The sequence below is a fragment of the Nuphar pumila genome, chromosome 16 (assembly GCF_984573655.1).
Source record: "Nuphar pumila chromosome 16, dmNupPumi1.hap1.1, whole genome shotgun sequence".
In the NCBI taxonomy this organism is placed as follows: Eukaryota; Viridiplantae; Streptophyta; class Magnoliopsida; order Nymphaeales; family Nymphaeaceae; genus Nuphar; species Nuphar pumila.
The window spans coordinates 72,740,469-72,755,141 of NC_143264.1; the positions used below are offsets into that span (position 1 = coordinate 72,740,469).

The 14,673-nt window shown below is 37.3% G+C and overlaps 2 protein-coding genes across 2 annotated transcripts; both read right to left on the reverse strand.

The window, feature by feature from the left end:
• Window positions 1-1,318: 1,318 nt before the first annotated feature.
• Window positions 1,319-5,995, reverse strand: LOC149813550 (peptide methionine sulfoxide reductase A1-like). The gene is made up of 2 exons (XM_089992419.1): window positions 5,391-5,995; window positions 1,319-1,741 (listed from the first exon to the last, which is right to left on the reverse strand). The coding sequence occupies exons 1-2, from the start codon at window positions 5,904-5,906 to the stop codon at window positions 1,490-1,492; spliced, it is 768 nt and encodes a 255-aa protein (XP_089848545.1). The 5' UTR covers window positions 5,907-5,995; the 3' UTR covers window positions 1,319-1,489.
• Window positions 5,996-6,652: 657 nt separating this feature from the next.
• Window positions 6,653-10,412, reverse strand: LOC149813551 (bax inhibitor 1-like). The gene is made up of 6 exons (XM_089992420.1): window positions 10,264-10,412; window positions 9,972-10,121; window positions 9,184-9,275; window positions 7,486-7,672; window positions 7,109-7,264; window positions 6,653-6,994 (listed from the first exon to the last, which is right to left on the reverse strand). The coding sequence occupies exons 1-6, from the start codon at window positions 10,357-10,359 to the stop codon at window positions 6,941-6,943; spliced, it is 735 nt and encodes a 244-aa protein (XP_089848546.1). The 5' UTR covers window positions 10,360-10,412; the 3' UTR covers window positions 6,653-6,940.
• Between the last annotated feature and the right edge of the window lie 4,261 nt (window positions 10,413-14,673).

Consider the following 14,673-nt stretch of genomic DNA (forward strand, 5'->3'; position numbering starts at 1 on the left):
CGATAGTAGAGTGTGCCGGACAATAGAAGGTTGCCTCCAAACAGTGGCCGATGACAATGGGCCTGTGCAATAACTAGGGTTTAAAGTTTTTCATGTTTTTTTTCTAATTAGCATTTAGGTTTTTATTGAGATGGATATTACTTAATTATTTGTGTATTTTTTTAATAAACATTATACATGAACCACATGCTTGATTTTAGTTAAAATTTTGAAGGTTTTGTTATTTTTTGTTTGAATTAGTTTATGTATGAAAAGTGTGAATGATGTTTGCTAGGATCAAGGTCTTTGTTTAGTTTTTAAAATAACATGAATATTTAATTAGGTTTTAATTTTTTTTGTGTTTTTTTTAAATAGCATTTAGAATGAATAATGAATACTTGACTTTGGTTAGAACTTAGAATTTTAGGGTTTTTTTGTTTCAATTAGCATAGATGAAAATTTTGGTTTATTTTATTTTGTATTTGTTTTTCTTTTCAATTAGCATGTATTTCTTTCAATTAATTTAGTTCTTATTCACTTATTAAATACTTGTTACTTGTTAGTAATTATTAGTATACGATTTTTTAGAAGTTATTTGAAAAACTTTGGTTGGTTAGTGATTTGATTAGAAAAATAATTAAATAAGTTTTATTTAACTATGTTAATATACAAATGCACATTAATAATTTTTTTATAGTGTAATTAATGATGAATGATTATTACTTTTATTCTAGGTACATTCATTTATTGACCTTATGATAAAAATAAATTGGTGAAAGACAAAATTTATTAAATATGTTTGATATTCATTTTCGTATTGAGTGATTTGTACTTTTTTAATTATTTATAAAATATTTATAATGTCCTTTGCATATTTTTTTAAAAATTAACTAATTAATTGGCTATTTATTTGTAAGTTATTTATGTTCCTTCGCCATGTTTGCTGAATGCACTTCAAGATCGAAATTAAATAATTTTATTTATTACTAAAACCTGTTTAGTTTCAACCAAGTTCCCTAATTATGAATATGACACTCTATAGTTCATCAATTTTTTTGCATTTTCTAGTATAGTTTATTGTCATAGAAATTATTTTTCCTTTTCCTATGCATTTTTGCCCACCCTAGCTTCCCTACCTTAAATTCCTGGTTCCGCCCTTGAGTGAGACCCACATCCATAAGCTACCTATCAACAGAAAAAAACCTTCTTTCTTTTAAGTTTTTGCTGAAATTTGGTCAAGAGAAAAAAAAAACAATTTTTCTAAAATATATCAAGGATATCCACATGATGAAATATCGCGAAAACCATATCATCCTTAATTAAAGGTGCTCATAAAAGCTATCCATATTTCAATCTTAAATAAATGGCCACGCGCTACATGATTAATTTCCTGTACATTCAATGTATCTTAAATAAGCAGTGCACATCAAAGTATAGCTAAACAGATTGCTTTTTTTAACTGATTTATAAACATATAACAGAGAAAGAGTTTGCATGAAAGGTTTCTCACTCAACCATAACAACGGATGGGGTCATTGCAGCTCTTCTCTGCAGACTGCTTAAAACCAAAGCGGCCACCTTTAGCAAGGTACTGCTGATGGTACTCCTCTCCTCTGTAGAATTTCTTCGCCCGCAAGATCTCAGTAACAATCTTTCTGCTCAGTAGGTTCTGCTGTCGCTCCATTGACTCTCGAGCCGCTTTTTCCTGCTCCTGAGTGTAGAAGTATATTCCAGACCGGTACTGTGTACCCACATCATTACCCTGAAAACGATCCAATCTCAACAATGAATTTTCCATATGCAAATTACACTTAAAAGGGAAATGCAACTGGGTCATTGCTAGAAGAACTTTCATGATGTGGAATAAGACATGATCACCCATTTATTATCCCTTATTCTTCTAACTCAGATTGTAGGATAAAAGTTTTTTCATTGCTCTCTGGAACTAGAATATGACTAAAGGAACTAGACTAAGGTCAATCAGGTGTGACATCCATTGTGCTTCTGTCTCCAACTCAAGCAGATCAAGATTGGTCAGGTTTCTATTAGTGTCAACTTGGTGGTCTCGCCTTGTGAAGCATAGCTAACGTTTTTCTGTAGTTTAAGTTAATACTTGGGCAGTTGTTACCACATCATTCTTGTAGTCAAAGTCATGCATAAATCACAAAAAAATGGTCTATGGTGAATGCCATTTATCTCTCTCATTGTGCACCTTACATTAAAGCATGCACTTGGGTCATATGCACACAGCTAGTTTCTTGTACATAGTGTGACATTTGTCAATGTCCAAACAGTAACGGACTTCCTCCCTCCTAGTCAATCTCATAGATGCACACACCTTTTGAACTTGGCAATTGTTGCACAGAAGTGCACTTCATTTAGGTCGACCAGTGATTATTTGATGAAATCCTCGGATAAAGTTAGACATACATCTTCTAGCATAGAACCAATTGGTGCATATTGAAAACTGTGAGCTCTATTTATGGAAGTAAATACATCTCAAAACACTCGCAGAAGTATCTTCAGGACCATGGCCTAGAGCAATGAATTAGCTCGTATACTTCCCAACAGTATAAAGTTGGCAAGTACACACTGGTTATGGTTAGAAACATATGGGCCAGAACATTGAAATTAATAGCATAAGAGTAGAAATAAATAAATAAATTGTTTGGTAACAAAAACACAACTAAATCAAACCACGAATTGATGTTTCCATTGAGAATAAGTAAAAACTCATTTACAAATATATTCATCATCTCTACAACTAAAATACCTAGAAGATTAAACTTATTTACACATCTGAATGAATAAACCATAATATCCAGAGGGCAAAGGACATCTATATTTGCTCCAGGAATGGTACGAGATATACAGAAAATGTTGATGGAGATCCAGAAATTTAACAAGACATACAGAAAATTGAAAGAAGTAAAGAAATGACTTAGGGTATCCATAAATGCTAGGAGATATCAAAAAGCTTGTGGTTGCTAGGAAATTACACTAACCTATATGAATTAAATATCCAACCACAGTTGAATAGCAGATGCACTAGTTATGTGTATTTTAGAGGAAAACTAATACAGATTTATTTCCCTCTTACCTAACACACTCGATCTGTCCTAGAACACCCAACCCCATGCAAAAGTTTTGGAGTACTTTTTTATTTCCAAAACCAGCCATTTTATTAGTCTTTTCAAAAAATATTTTCTGCATCCTGACGGGGCCCATAGTTGGCAAACCCGGCGATCCAACTCAGGAATTTCCCAAGTCGGATCGGATCGCCCATTAATTGGGCCACCGATTCACCCCAAAACCAGCCATTTTATTAGTTTTTTCAAAAGACATTTTCTGCATCTTGGTGGGGCCCATAGTTGGCAAACCCGGCGATCCGACTCAGGAATTTCCCAAGTCAGATCGGATCGCCCATTAATTGAGCCACCGATTCACCCAAAACCTGTTTTAGCCAAGTTCAAGCGTGAATCGGTTAGGAATCGCCTGAATCACCATGGACTCGGCAACTCGCCGAGTCAGTCCTAAATTGGACAATTCAAGACTGAGACTATACCAACCAGTTCCGACCCGATTCACCGAATCAAACCTGGATTCATACCGGTTCGTTTCGAGACGAACTGGTTTTAAGGTATAAAAACCTTTTTCGAGACCCTTCTTCCACTCTGTTTTCCAGCTATGGAGTCCAGATGAACCCTAGCATCTCTTTTTGTCGGTGACACCAGCGGTTGCCGGTGACCAGTGTGTGTGTGTGAGGAGAGCCGAGGCCCTCTGTCTCTGTGTGGCGTGCAAAGACCCTCTGTCTGTGTGGCCCAGATATTTTGTAGTTTTGTTCTTTGATGCTTTGATTTAGTGAATTTGTTGTTTGGAGTTTGATTATTTGCATTAGCATTGCAGAAAACATAGTGTTATATTTAATATTTAAAGTATTATGAAAAAAACACTAAAAAAAAATTTAGGTCTTAACCCGTCCGAGTTACCGAGTCGACCAGCTGACCCACGAGTCAGGGGTAGAGCGATCCGAGTCCGAGTCGCGGGTTTGCCAACTATGGTGAGGCCTTCCCAAGTTCAAATACGCAAAAACAACTAATAGACATATTCACATTGCACTAATGTACAGTTTAAGAACTCTTGCAGACATGTCACTCTTTCCTCAAAAGATTCAAATACTTTTTCTTTGATTTAAAAAATGGCCAATACACCTATCTTCAGATTTTCAAAATTACTTGCCAAGCTTTTCAACATATTTTTATTTGAAATTTATTCAAGATTTTCATATTGAAAGATCTATAAAACCCAGCCCCACAGCTATTATATCCATGCTGTCAACCTAACATCTTTGACTGCCATGGTCCTTGACTACAATCACCATTACAAATTTTCAAACAATATGACCACGCAAAATTTCCATATAACAAAAAAAGAAAGCCTATACCCAAAGAATAAACTTTGTCTCGCATGCCACTCATTTCAAATCAAAACTTCAGCCATGACTCACTTTCATTAATCACTATAAGCCCAATTTTAGGCAACATCGTGCAATCACCTGAAAATTCAGGAGCAGTTAGTATTTCATGTACAAACACCAGCATAACCCATTTGCCACATGCCATGTCTCTACATTTGCATGGTGGAAACAGGTGAAAAGCTGTTTAGATTGCACATAGACTTTTATCTTATTAGCCATAATGAAAATTAGCCCTCTAAGCTAAAGTATCTTGGTCATCGAAAAGAAAGCAAATTTAGCTACAGGATGTATGTTTTGGCATCATCCCATCCAACCACGGCAAAGACAACCAAACAAGTTAGCTTCATAATGCATTTAAGTAATTTTGAACACCATCAGGACTATACCGCTTGAATCACAACAAATACCTCTGATTAGAATCCAAGCCACCACTACTAACATAATGTTACAAATCAATTACCATGCCTGATATATTCTCAAAAGGAGAAAAAGAAAAACGAAGCTATTGAAAAGAAAAGTAAATTCTAGAGACCCAACTGGAGTATAAACCGATCCACCATAGCTACCTAATTTTCCAAACTAATAAACCCGTAATATACAGCAAGTAACTCTAGAAATACAATCAAATTAACAACAAAACCCAAATTCCTCTCCAGCAGCTTCAAAATCTCTTGAAAAATAAATCAGCACTAAAGTAAAGAATTCCCTTTCCCTAATCAGACCACACACGTATAATACAATTCTAACAACTAAATTTCCGCATTCAACATGAGCATCAGAAGCGCTAGATCAATCCCCAATGAAACCAAACACAGATAATACAATTGCAACAACCAAATTCCCGCATTCAACGCACGAACGACAAACCGCGACGAAATTTCCCCCGAAATAGAGCACACAGAAAGAGAAAAAGAGGGCAGGGGAACGAGGGTACCTGGCGATTGAGGATGGTGGGGTCGTGGCGAGCCCAGAAGACATCGAGCAGCGCCTCGTAGCTGCAGTCCTTGGGGTCGTACTGAACCCGGACGACCTCGGAGTGGTTGGTCATGCCGGAGCAGACGTCGTTGTAGGTTGGGTTGTGCAGGTTTCCCTGGCTGTACCCGACCTCCGTGGCGGTGACGCCGGGGACCCTCTGGAAGGAGAGCTCCACGCCCCAGAAGCATCCGGCGCCGAACTGAGCGAACTGCCGGCCGGGCGCCGGGATGTCATCGTCGGCACTCTGAGCCAGCGCCGCCGCCTCCTCGACCGCGGAGGAGGCCCTTGGGCTCCCCAGCCAATTCATGGCGATGGTGGTGGTGGTGGTGGTGGTGATAGACTTGGGGATTCTGAGAGTGGTTGGGGCTGAGGGGCGGTGTCTGAGGAGGATGAGGGGGAGGAGAGGGTTGGAGGTGAAGGGGTGGGAGAGGCGGCAGACTGTAGGAGGGGGTCCCAAGTGGAGCACCAACATCATCTCTCTCTCTGTGTTTTTGGGTGCTTTGGAGGGAGTGGAGACGGGGCCCTTTTCTTTTTTGAGCAGCTTCTCTTTTGTTGTTTGTGTTTGTCATGTTGATATTGTTAATATTGATTATTTTACCTTCTCCCTCATTTCTTCCATTTTTTCTTCATTTTTTTACAGGCTTCCATTTTTTAATGATTTTTTTTATATTAAGATTGATTATAAACGATGCTAATTTTTTAACGATTTCAATGCACACAAAATAACTGTTTTATGAACGAAGAGAGAGGAGAGGTGGTGTAATACAATTACACGGTTTTAGTATTCCATGTTTTGTGAGGTTTCCGATCTCATCGAGCATTTCTTCCACCTTTTCCTACTATGAAAATGTGATGTATCTAAGCTCACAATACATTTTGATACATAACCCACCTTCACAGTTTTATTCTTTACATTGAAAAGTAGATCGGAACCTGTTACGAAGATTATTCTCCTTATCTCTTGAGGTTGCAGCTTACAGCTTCAAGAATTAGTACAAGAGAAGCTTTTGGATACATCTCGCGCATTGCTACATTCGTTCGCTCATTACACTAGAAATTTGCAAAGAACAAAGACTTAAACTCTCTAACTTGCCACTAAACAGCTTGATATATTGACGGATCATCCTTGTATAGCATTCATTTGTTCTTCACTATAATGTGCCATAGCGGTCCGCCTAACCCAGCTTGATTTTCAAATTTTTACTTCATAACAAGCCACGGTGATCAACATAGATCTTCCTAAACTATGAAAAAACTTACATCAATTTGACTGGTTAAATAAGCAGTTAGAGAAAATAAAATAGCAAAAAAAAAAATCAATATCTTAAGAAAACATTTGCTCATCCAAACGACTAACAAGGGCCGCTCAAGATGTACAAAATTTCCATTTTTTTTTTGTTCCGAAACAACCATGGTTCCAAGGAAATTAAAGACAGGTTACAACTGCAGAAAAAGAAATTCAAGACACGCCTGAACACACACACACACGGACTAGATTTATTTGCAGTTTCAGTATCTCCGTTTCTTTTTCTCCTTCTCGGATCTTTCGGGTGGATTCTTTGTCTGCATGACACAAAAGAGACCAGAAAACCAGCATTCAACAGTTATGTTATCAAAATCCAGAATTAACAAGTTAAAAAACACTGAAGTCACTTATTTGGTTGCCAATTGGCTTACCATGATGATGACCATGCGAACGAACACAGCGACGAAGTCAGTGAAAAGGTCCAGCGAGTGCTTCACGTAGTCCATATCACCAAGGTGGGCCCTCTCAATGATCTTTTGTGTATCAACCACCATGTAGCCCAAGAAGACGAGCAGCCCGAAATAGAGCTATCAAGAACGAAAAAGCGCAGCAGGTCGAGTCAATGCACGAGATATATAATATCTAGAGGTTCGGTTAGCTTCAAGCCAGAATATGGCATTTGTTCTTGAAAAAAAGAAAAGAAAAACAAGAAAGAAAGAAAAAGAAGCCGGTGTACTAATGCTTTTCCAAAGTGGGATTCACGTTATAACTTGTAATCAGGCATCATGCTCTTGTAATGCATACATACCTCAAACTTGAAGATGGCTGTAGAGCCGCCAAAGATTGAGGAAGCAAACTGCAACCAGAAGAGAATTGAGATACCAGATGAGAGTAGGCCCCCCAGGTAGAGGTACTCCCGCCTTCTTGCAAGGATTGCTGCCCCCGAGAAACACGCAAAGGCCAAGGAAGTCCCCACAAATGCACTCACTAGAATGCTGCAGTTACCAAAGTCCGAAAAGAAAAATTAGCAGTCATGGTATTGGAAACTTCAGAAGTGCCACATATACTACTAACACACTCCCACTATTGCAAAGCCATGAGCAAGCAAGTGAATTCTAAAGCAACGTTAGTGACTTCAAACTTAACAGCAAAATTGATCAGTTATGGGATTCTCAACAACCAAAGCTTGAAGACAACTAAAATCATATGATAAAAGTACAAACAGTTTGAACTTTCATCAGTAGAATAGGATTTCAACACCACCACAACTCAAACACGGAATTTAATAAGAAAAGCTGTCATTAGCTTCTCCTGTGAGGTAAGAAATCCTACAAGTTTAGGAGAAGACCTATACATCTAGTTATCAGGACATGATTCATGCTCACCAACTGATATGACGTGATGTAAAATCTAAACCACTTAGAGCACCAGAACTCTTTAGAAAAAAAAAAAGAACAGTTTAAACAAATACCGCACTGGAAAACACACAAAAGCATGCACAATGAAGTACCAAAACCAATCCACTGAAACATAAATACGAGTTAATAAATGAAAAGAAAATGGACTTTATGCAAATTGGTGCTTCTCCATTCTCAACAGGAGAAAGCAAACACAAATTCTGCACATAGATTGCATGTTCCTTTTTATTGTCCTTATGCCGCATAGTTGATAACATCATTGTAGACTCCTAGTTTTGTCTGTGAGCACGCAAGTAATCTGTTTTAACAATATTAAGCATCACCATGCAGAGGCAAAGAAGTATACAATACCAATATCCATGCATTATTTTATTCCAAACCTACTTATAAATTTCAGAAACATTGGTCTATATTCACACTTCTAAAATTCCGCTAAAGCTTTCCAACTTCCAGAATATCATTCACGAAAAATCATCCCTTTGAACCGGCACATTATATATCACATGGTATGATATCAAAGGGGAATAAGTGACACATTTGATAGCCAGTAAAACCAAGAAAACTATTGCCAGCAATACACTAGTTAACATGAATTTTGAAGCACATTGACAATGGACTGAAAGAAACCGCCTAAATCAAACACGGAAGCGACCCAGCGAAAGTTGGAGCAGCATAATTTACTCCGACACATACTTAAGAAATCTTACAAAATCACACATAAAAGTTACCAAAACTATCACACAAGATACTCTAAACACTGACACTGCAAATAAATTAAAATAACAACTCCAGCATGCAGATTCAACTGAAGTGCATTGTAAAACACGATCACTAGACAGCGTAAGAGCATTGGATGGGAATGTATCAAAGCCAAAGTAACAATTTATTGAGCATGGTCAAGGTCGAAAGCAAACACAGCATGATATACCGTTGTAACTTCTTTTATAAGGATATTACCATTTACCAAATACATTATCAAGACATGTGGAAGATTGCTCATAATCTCTTTTATGAGAAGATCATTTAGCACGTGATATGCATACAAAACGGGAACGAACAACAACAAGAATAAAGGTTATAACTCTTACCTTGGATCAACACGAATAACCAAGTCAATAAGGGGACCCAATGTGGCACCTTGACATATGGCAGCAACCATAAAAAGCCCAAGTCGCTTTCTCTGCAAAACAAATTGAAATGACCAAATCACTTTGTGCGCAGATGACAAACAACCAGAAAACAACATAGTTCATGAATAGAAAAGAATCATCATCATCATCATTAAACAGAAAGAGTAAACAGGGGACGAAGACGCGTTTAAAGAATATCCCAATACCAAAAAAGATTCGCACAAATGAAGATAATTCGATATATCCACAAACGCAACAAACACTTGCCCCAATTTCCACGTTAAAGCAAAAACGATTCCTTGCTTCATTGGTGAACAAATCATGTAGAATATGACATCAATCCCAAATTTACAATTGTACTTGAAAGAAAAAAGGGAAAACCCCTTAAGCACGAATAAAAGAAAATGACAAAAAAGGGAAAATCTTGCAGTTTTTGGAAGCCCAAAAAAATGACACCATTTTCCCCAAGGTTCCCCTCCAAACAAGAAACAATTACCGAAAAACCTTAATTACGGAAAGAGTAACTGGTTCAATCCTTCAATATGCAAAACCCTAATTGAGAAAACAAACCAATCAAAGAACGGCAAGAAAAAGGAACGAAAAAAGTTACGGCCCTTCAATTACACCAACAATAACGCCAAATAAAAAACCCTAGCAACACGAATTCTGCACCCAAAAGATAGACTAAAGAAATGCGCAGATCGGGAACAAAAACGCAGGAGAAAGAGAAGGAACCCCAGGAATACCTCTTCCAAAGGGTAGGGAGGAGTTGACAGGAGCCAGATTATGCTTCCCGTGCAGCCCAGGAACGTCAAGAGGCCTCCGACGTTCCAGAGGAGGTGCAGGTAAACCCCCACAGCCGACGCCATCAACGCACAACATAGCGAGAAGTACACCTATCGATGAACAGCCCCAAACCACACAAGAAGAAGAAAGGAACGCAAAATCAGTGCCAGAATTCTCGCCGGAGATGAGAAAACAGAAAAAGAAAGAAGGAAAGGAAACGGAAAGAGATTCCAGCGATTCATCAGATCTTACCCGCTTCAGATGGCCCTGCACGGCCGGAGATATCTGCCGGAGATTCTTCAGCGAGCCGGAGGATCCCGCTGGAAAGAAGGAAGCGAACGCCGACATTTTTGTTTCGTTTTTCTCCTTTTTTCTTCTTCAACGACTCGATCGATCGGATTATTGATGAACAGGCCGCTCCGATTTATTTATCGGAGCTTTGGATGAGTGCTTTTACTTTTGTACCCTTTTATCAATTTTCTTTTGATGGGTTAGAAAATGTGCCGGTAGGGAGACTGCCCTTACGAGAGAAGAAAATTACTATATTACCATCCACTTCTTGGGGTGTTAACAGATCGGATATCGGCCAGCTCATGCCAGATCCGAATGTAAATCCAAAGATGCAAGAAGTAGATCCAAATCTGAGTTTGAAAGTGAACCCGATCCAATGAAGTAGGGTTCAATCCAGATCTATGTGGTGATACTGGATCTGGTAAAAAATAAAAAATAAAAAATAAAAAATAAAAAGGATTGAACAGGCTCTTTACATGTAAAAGAATGCAATTGGGTTGATTCGACCTAACATACTGATTCATATCTCATCGGAACTCAGAAATGATTAAATTTAGTAAATTCAAATCCGATCCCAATGCAAGTGTGGATTAGTATATAACATATCAGATTTGGATTGGATATCTGACTACATCCTATCTGTTTGCACCACTGCATGGTTCTCTTAACCATTGGCGCATCAATGAAATGGGGTCTAGTTTGGACTGTGGATGAGCCCAGTGCCGAACCTACACTTATTTGCATCAGTTTGGGGTGTGACCCGGATTTGAGTTGAATTTATCTGATCATATGTGCTTCATTTTTAATATTTAATTTTTCATTTACAGATTTTTTTTTAAAAACTTTACACAAGCCAATATTATCGTCCACATTTCCCAGAAAAACAAAATTTTAACATATTGCAGGACCTTCCACTGTGGAACAATCCCAATATCAAAAGTTTGTGATATAATCCGCTTTGGACTATATCAAGGCCGAATACCAGTCTATAGGTTTAGTTTGGATATCCAATTCATGCATATCCATTGAAATAGATATTTGGTATGTGGTAGCCCTTGCAAATTCGATTAGATATTTAATTGGGATATCCAACTATTGAATAAGATCCCGACCTAGTTGGTTATTTCATGTGAGAATTGGGATTGGGTTTGGGTTTGGATTTGGATTTGTTAAGAGGCATCACCATCCAGTCCCAATTGGAGTTGGATCACATTGATCTGACTGGATGTGGTTTTTTACTCTCCACGCTTTTTTACATGCTCATCTCGTAGGCTGGATCCATTTTTGCCAGATGGCATTTTTCGTGTAATTTCATTGTAATTGAGGGGCTACGTTGGTAACGTTTTTTTTTTTAATTTGTTCGGTATGGGGACATAACTGTCATTTTAAGAAAGTGAGCCCCCCATACACGTCAATTTCTGTCTTCTTGGTATTTTCCTTTATGCAATTCAACGGTTCGATTCCAGGAAAGTCACTTCCCTTCCTGGCTAAGCCTTTGTGCTGTACAATTAGAGTTCAGATGCCCTACATAATTTCCAGGAAGCTTCGCCCCTCCATTTGACATGTTCAGTCAACGGGTTGGCTCTTTTCTGGACCCGATGCGTATCGGATAGGGATGCCAATGAATCGGATTTTATCCCAATATGATTTTGATTTTTCGTCACCAAGTCTGATAAATATTTGAATTTAAGGGATATCATATAGAAAAGGGGACGTGGTGTGAGTTTTTCACCATCCAATCTATTTAGCCAACATCCTATCTGAATTAGAACCATTTACATCCCTAGACCCAGGGTTCATTGTAGGGATGCAAATGGGTTGGATATGACTGAATATCCTATCTGAGTTAGGCATGTTTTTCCATTAACCCAGTTAAAAAAATATCTTGTTTTTACATGATTTAAGATGACATCAATGAGTTAATAATGATATTCTATAAAATTATTTAAATGTATTACCTCTCTCTCTCTCTCTCTCTCTCTCTCTCTCTCTCTATATATATATATATATATATATATATAGCACGGACCCATTACTATATATATACACACATCAATAATTTTCAAGATTTGCTATTGTAACAAACATTAACCCAGTTAAAAAATCAATTATTTTTTAAAATATCTTATTTTTACATGATTTAAGATGACATCAATGAGTTAATAATGATATTTTATAAATTATTTAAATGTATTACTTCTCTCTATATATAAATATACTAAATAGGTTCGTGATATAAAACCTCAAAAACTCGAAAGTTCGAAACATTTTTAGAAACCGAGATACTAGCACACAGAATGTTTTATTTTGAATAAATAAAAATAGTTTTTGATTATTGTAACATTAAAAAGACTTTATTGAAATAAAATTAAAATATTATTAAAATATTAAAATAATGTCATACGTCTGGGTGTCTATGCCAGCGTGCCCGCTCGTCTCACTAGGGACACAGCCAAAATGGCCCGCTTTCAGGCTGGACTAAATACATCAAAATCAGACCTTGCTCTGTCCAATGTTTGGGTCCATTACTTCGTTAGGTCTTGCATTGACATTTTCTCAAAGCTAGGCTGGACAACTGCGTTGAAGGTTGGTAGAAATTTATTATTATTAATTTTCTTTTAGAGGAAGGAACCACATATAAAATTAAAATTTAGTCAACCATCCATATATAATGAAAAAGAACTCAATTTTAATGCCTTTTGAAAGAGTCAAAGTCATGATATTGACTCAACATAAACAAGTAGTTATTTCAATCTTCTACTTCTCACACAATAATTTACTTATAACCCAATCTTCTACGTCATATGGGCTGAGATTTAGTTTAGAAAACATTACCCTCATATTCTCTTTTTCTTTCTTTTTTTTCCAACTCATAAAAGAAACAATATTAGTAACAAAGAAGAGGTTACTTGTAATTGAGCCTATCTGATTATGAAGAGACCTATGCCAAGTTGTATTCCTTTGTATGTTAATAAAAAAGGGAGGGCCTCAACTCTCATGAGGGCGTGAAAGCCTAAAGAAAAAGAAAATAAAAACTCAAAATTAAAGTGGACGTAGGTTGAGTAGATCCAAAATCTTGTTTTAGCTTTTACATAGTATCAGAGCCTTTGCCTCCATCGGATCCGGTGTAATAGTTTGTGTCTCTCCCTCCAAGAAGCAAATGATGTCAAACTCTTCCTCTTCTCTGCTGCAAAATTCTGCCATTTAATAGAACACTTTCTCCTCTCTTGTGTCTATCAAGCTTGATCAAAACAACTACTTGTTATCAAAGTATCTCATCAAGTTTGTAGATGGATCGCACCCTACACCTTGACAATACATGACTGAAGGTGAGCAACTCAAAATCAATCATAAGTATATTTTTTGAAAACGAGTAGATCAACATGCATTAAGTTGGATCAAAGCTATGGTTACTAATTTTTTTTTTGGGCAAATCATTAGAATTCGCATTGCTCCTGACACATGGATTGCTTTGGAACAATCATATACGTCCCACTCAAGTCTTTGTATTATTCCGTTAAAGCATGACCTCCAAAATATAAAAAGAGGACAAAAACATGATTGAATATTTGAATCATGTTAAGTTTAACTTGTGTCTAATGGGGATTTAACTCATTACACTCTTAATGGTTTATCCAGTGAATATGAGAGTTTTGTTACTACTGTTACCACCTCATTTATCAACAACTTGCCAAGGTTTAGTGAACTATTTAATCTTCTACTGCAGAAAGAAAAAAGGCTTTAGATATTGAATCCCAAACCTCCTTAGCAAGCTGAGTCATCTACCACTACCTTCTTTTCCCAAAGAGGTCATGAAACAAGGGTTGATTGTTTTGGCCCTTCTTTTCAAGGATATTTAAATGAAAGTCCAAGGAGAAAATCAGGGACAACATAGGCCTTCTTAGCGAGATGGTAGAGACACACAGGTAGTGTATCAATTCTGTGGAAGAAGGAATCACAGAACACAAACATGCTACGATATTCTGAAGGTGTTTGCATCCATGACTTTAAGCAACATGCAGGATGATACGTGGTACCCAAATGCGATAACCATATCATATGAGTTTAAATGACCAGGGCATGTCCAACAAGATAGAATATCATGGCCAGGATGGTGCGAAAGTTGGCAATGGTGCAAACCTCCTAGTTGCAAAGATAGGTAATGTTTCTCTGAATCAGTTTGACCTTTTGGGTGTTATGTATGTTCCTGATATAATAAAAAATCTCTTATCAGTTGCTAAGTTTAGCAGACATAATAATTGTGCCTTTGAGTTCAATTTTGATGAGTTTTGTATGAAGGATCAGAAGAATAAAACTATTCTCCTAAGATGACTAGGTAGAGAACTATACCCTTGGCATAGGTTTGTGCCC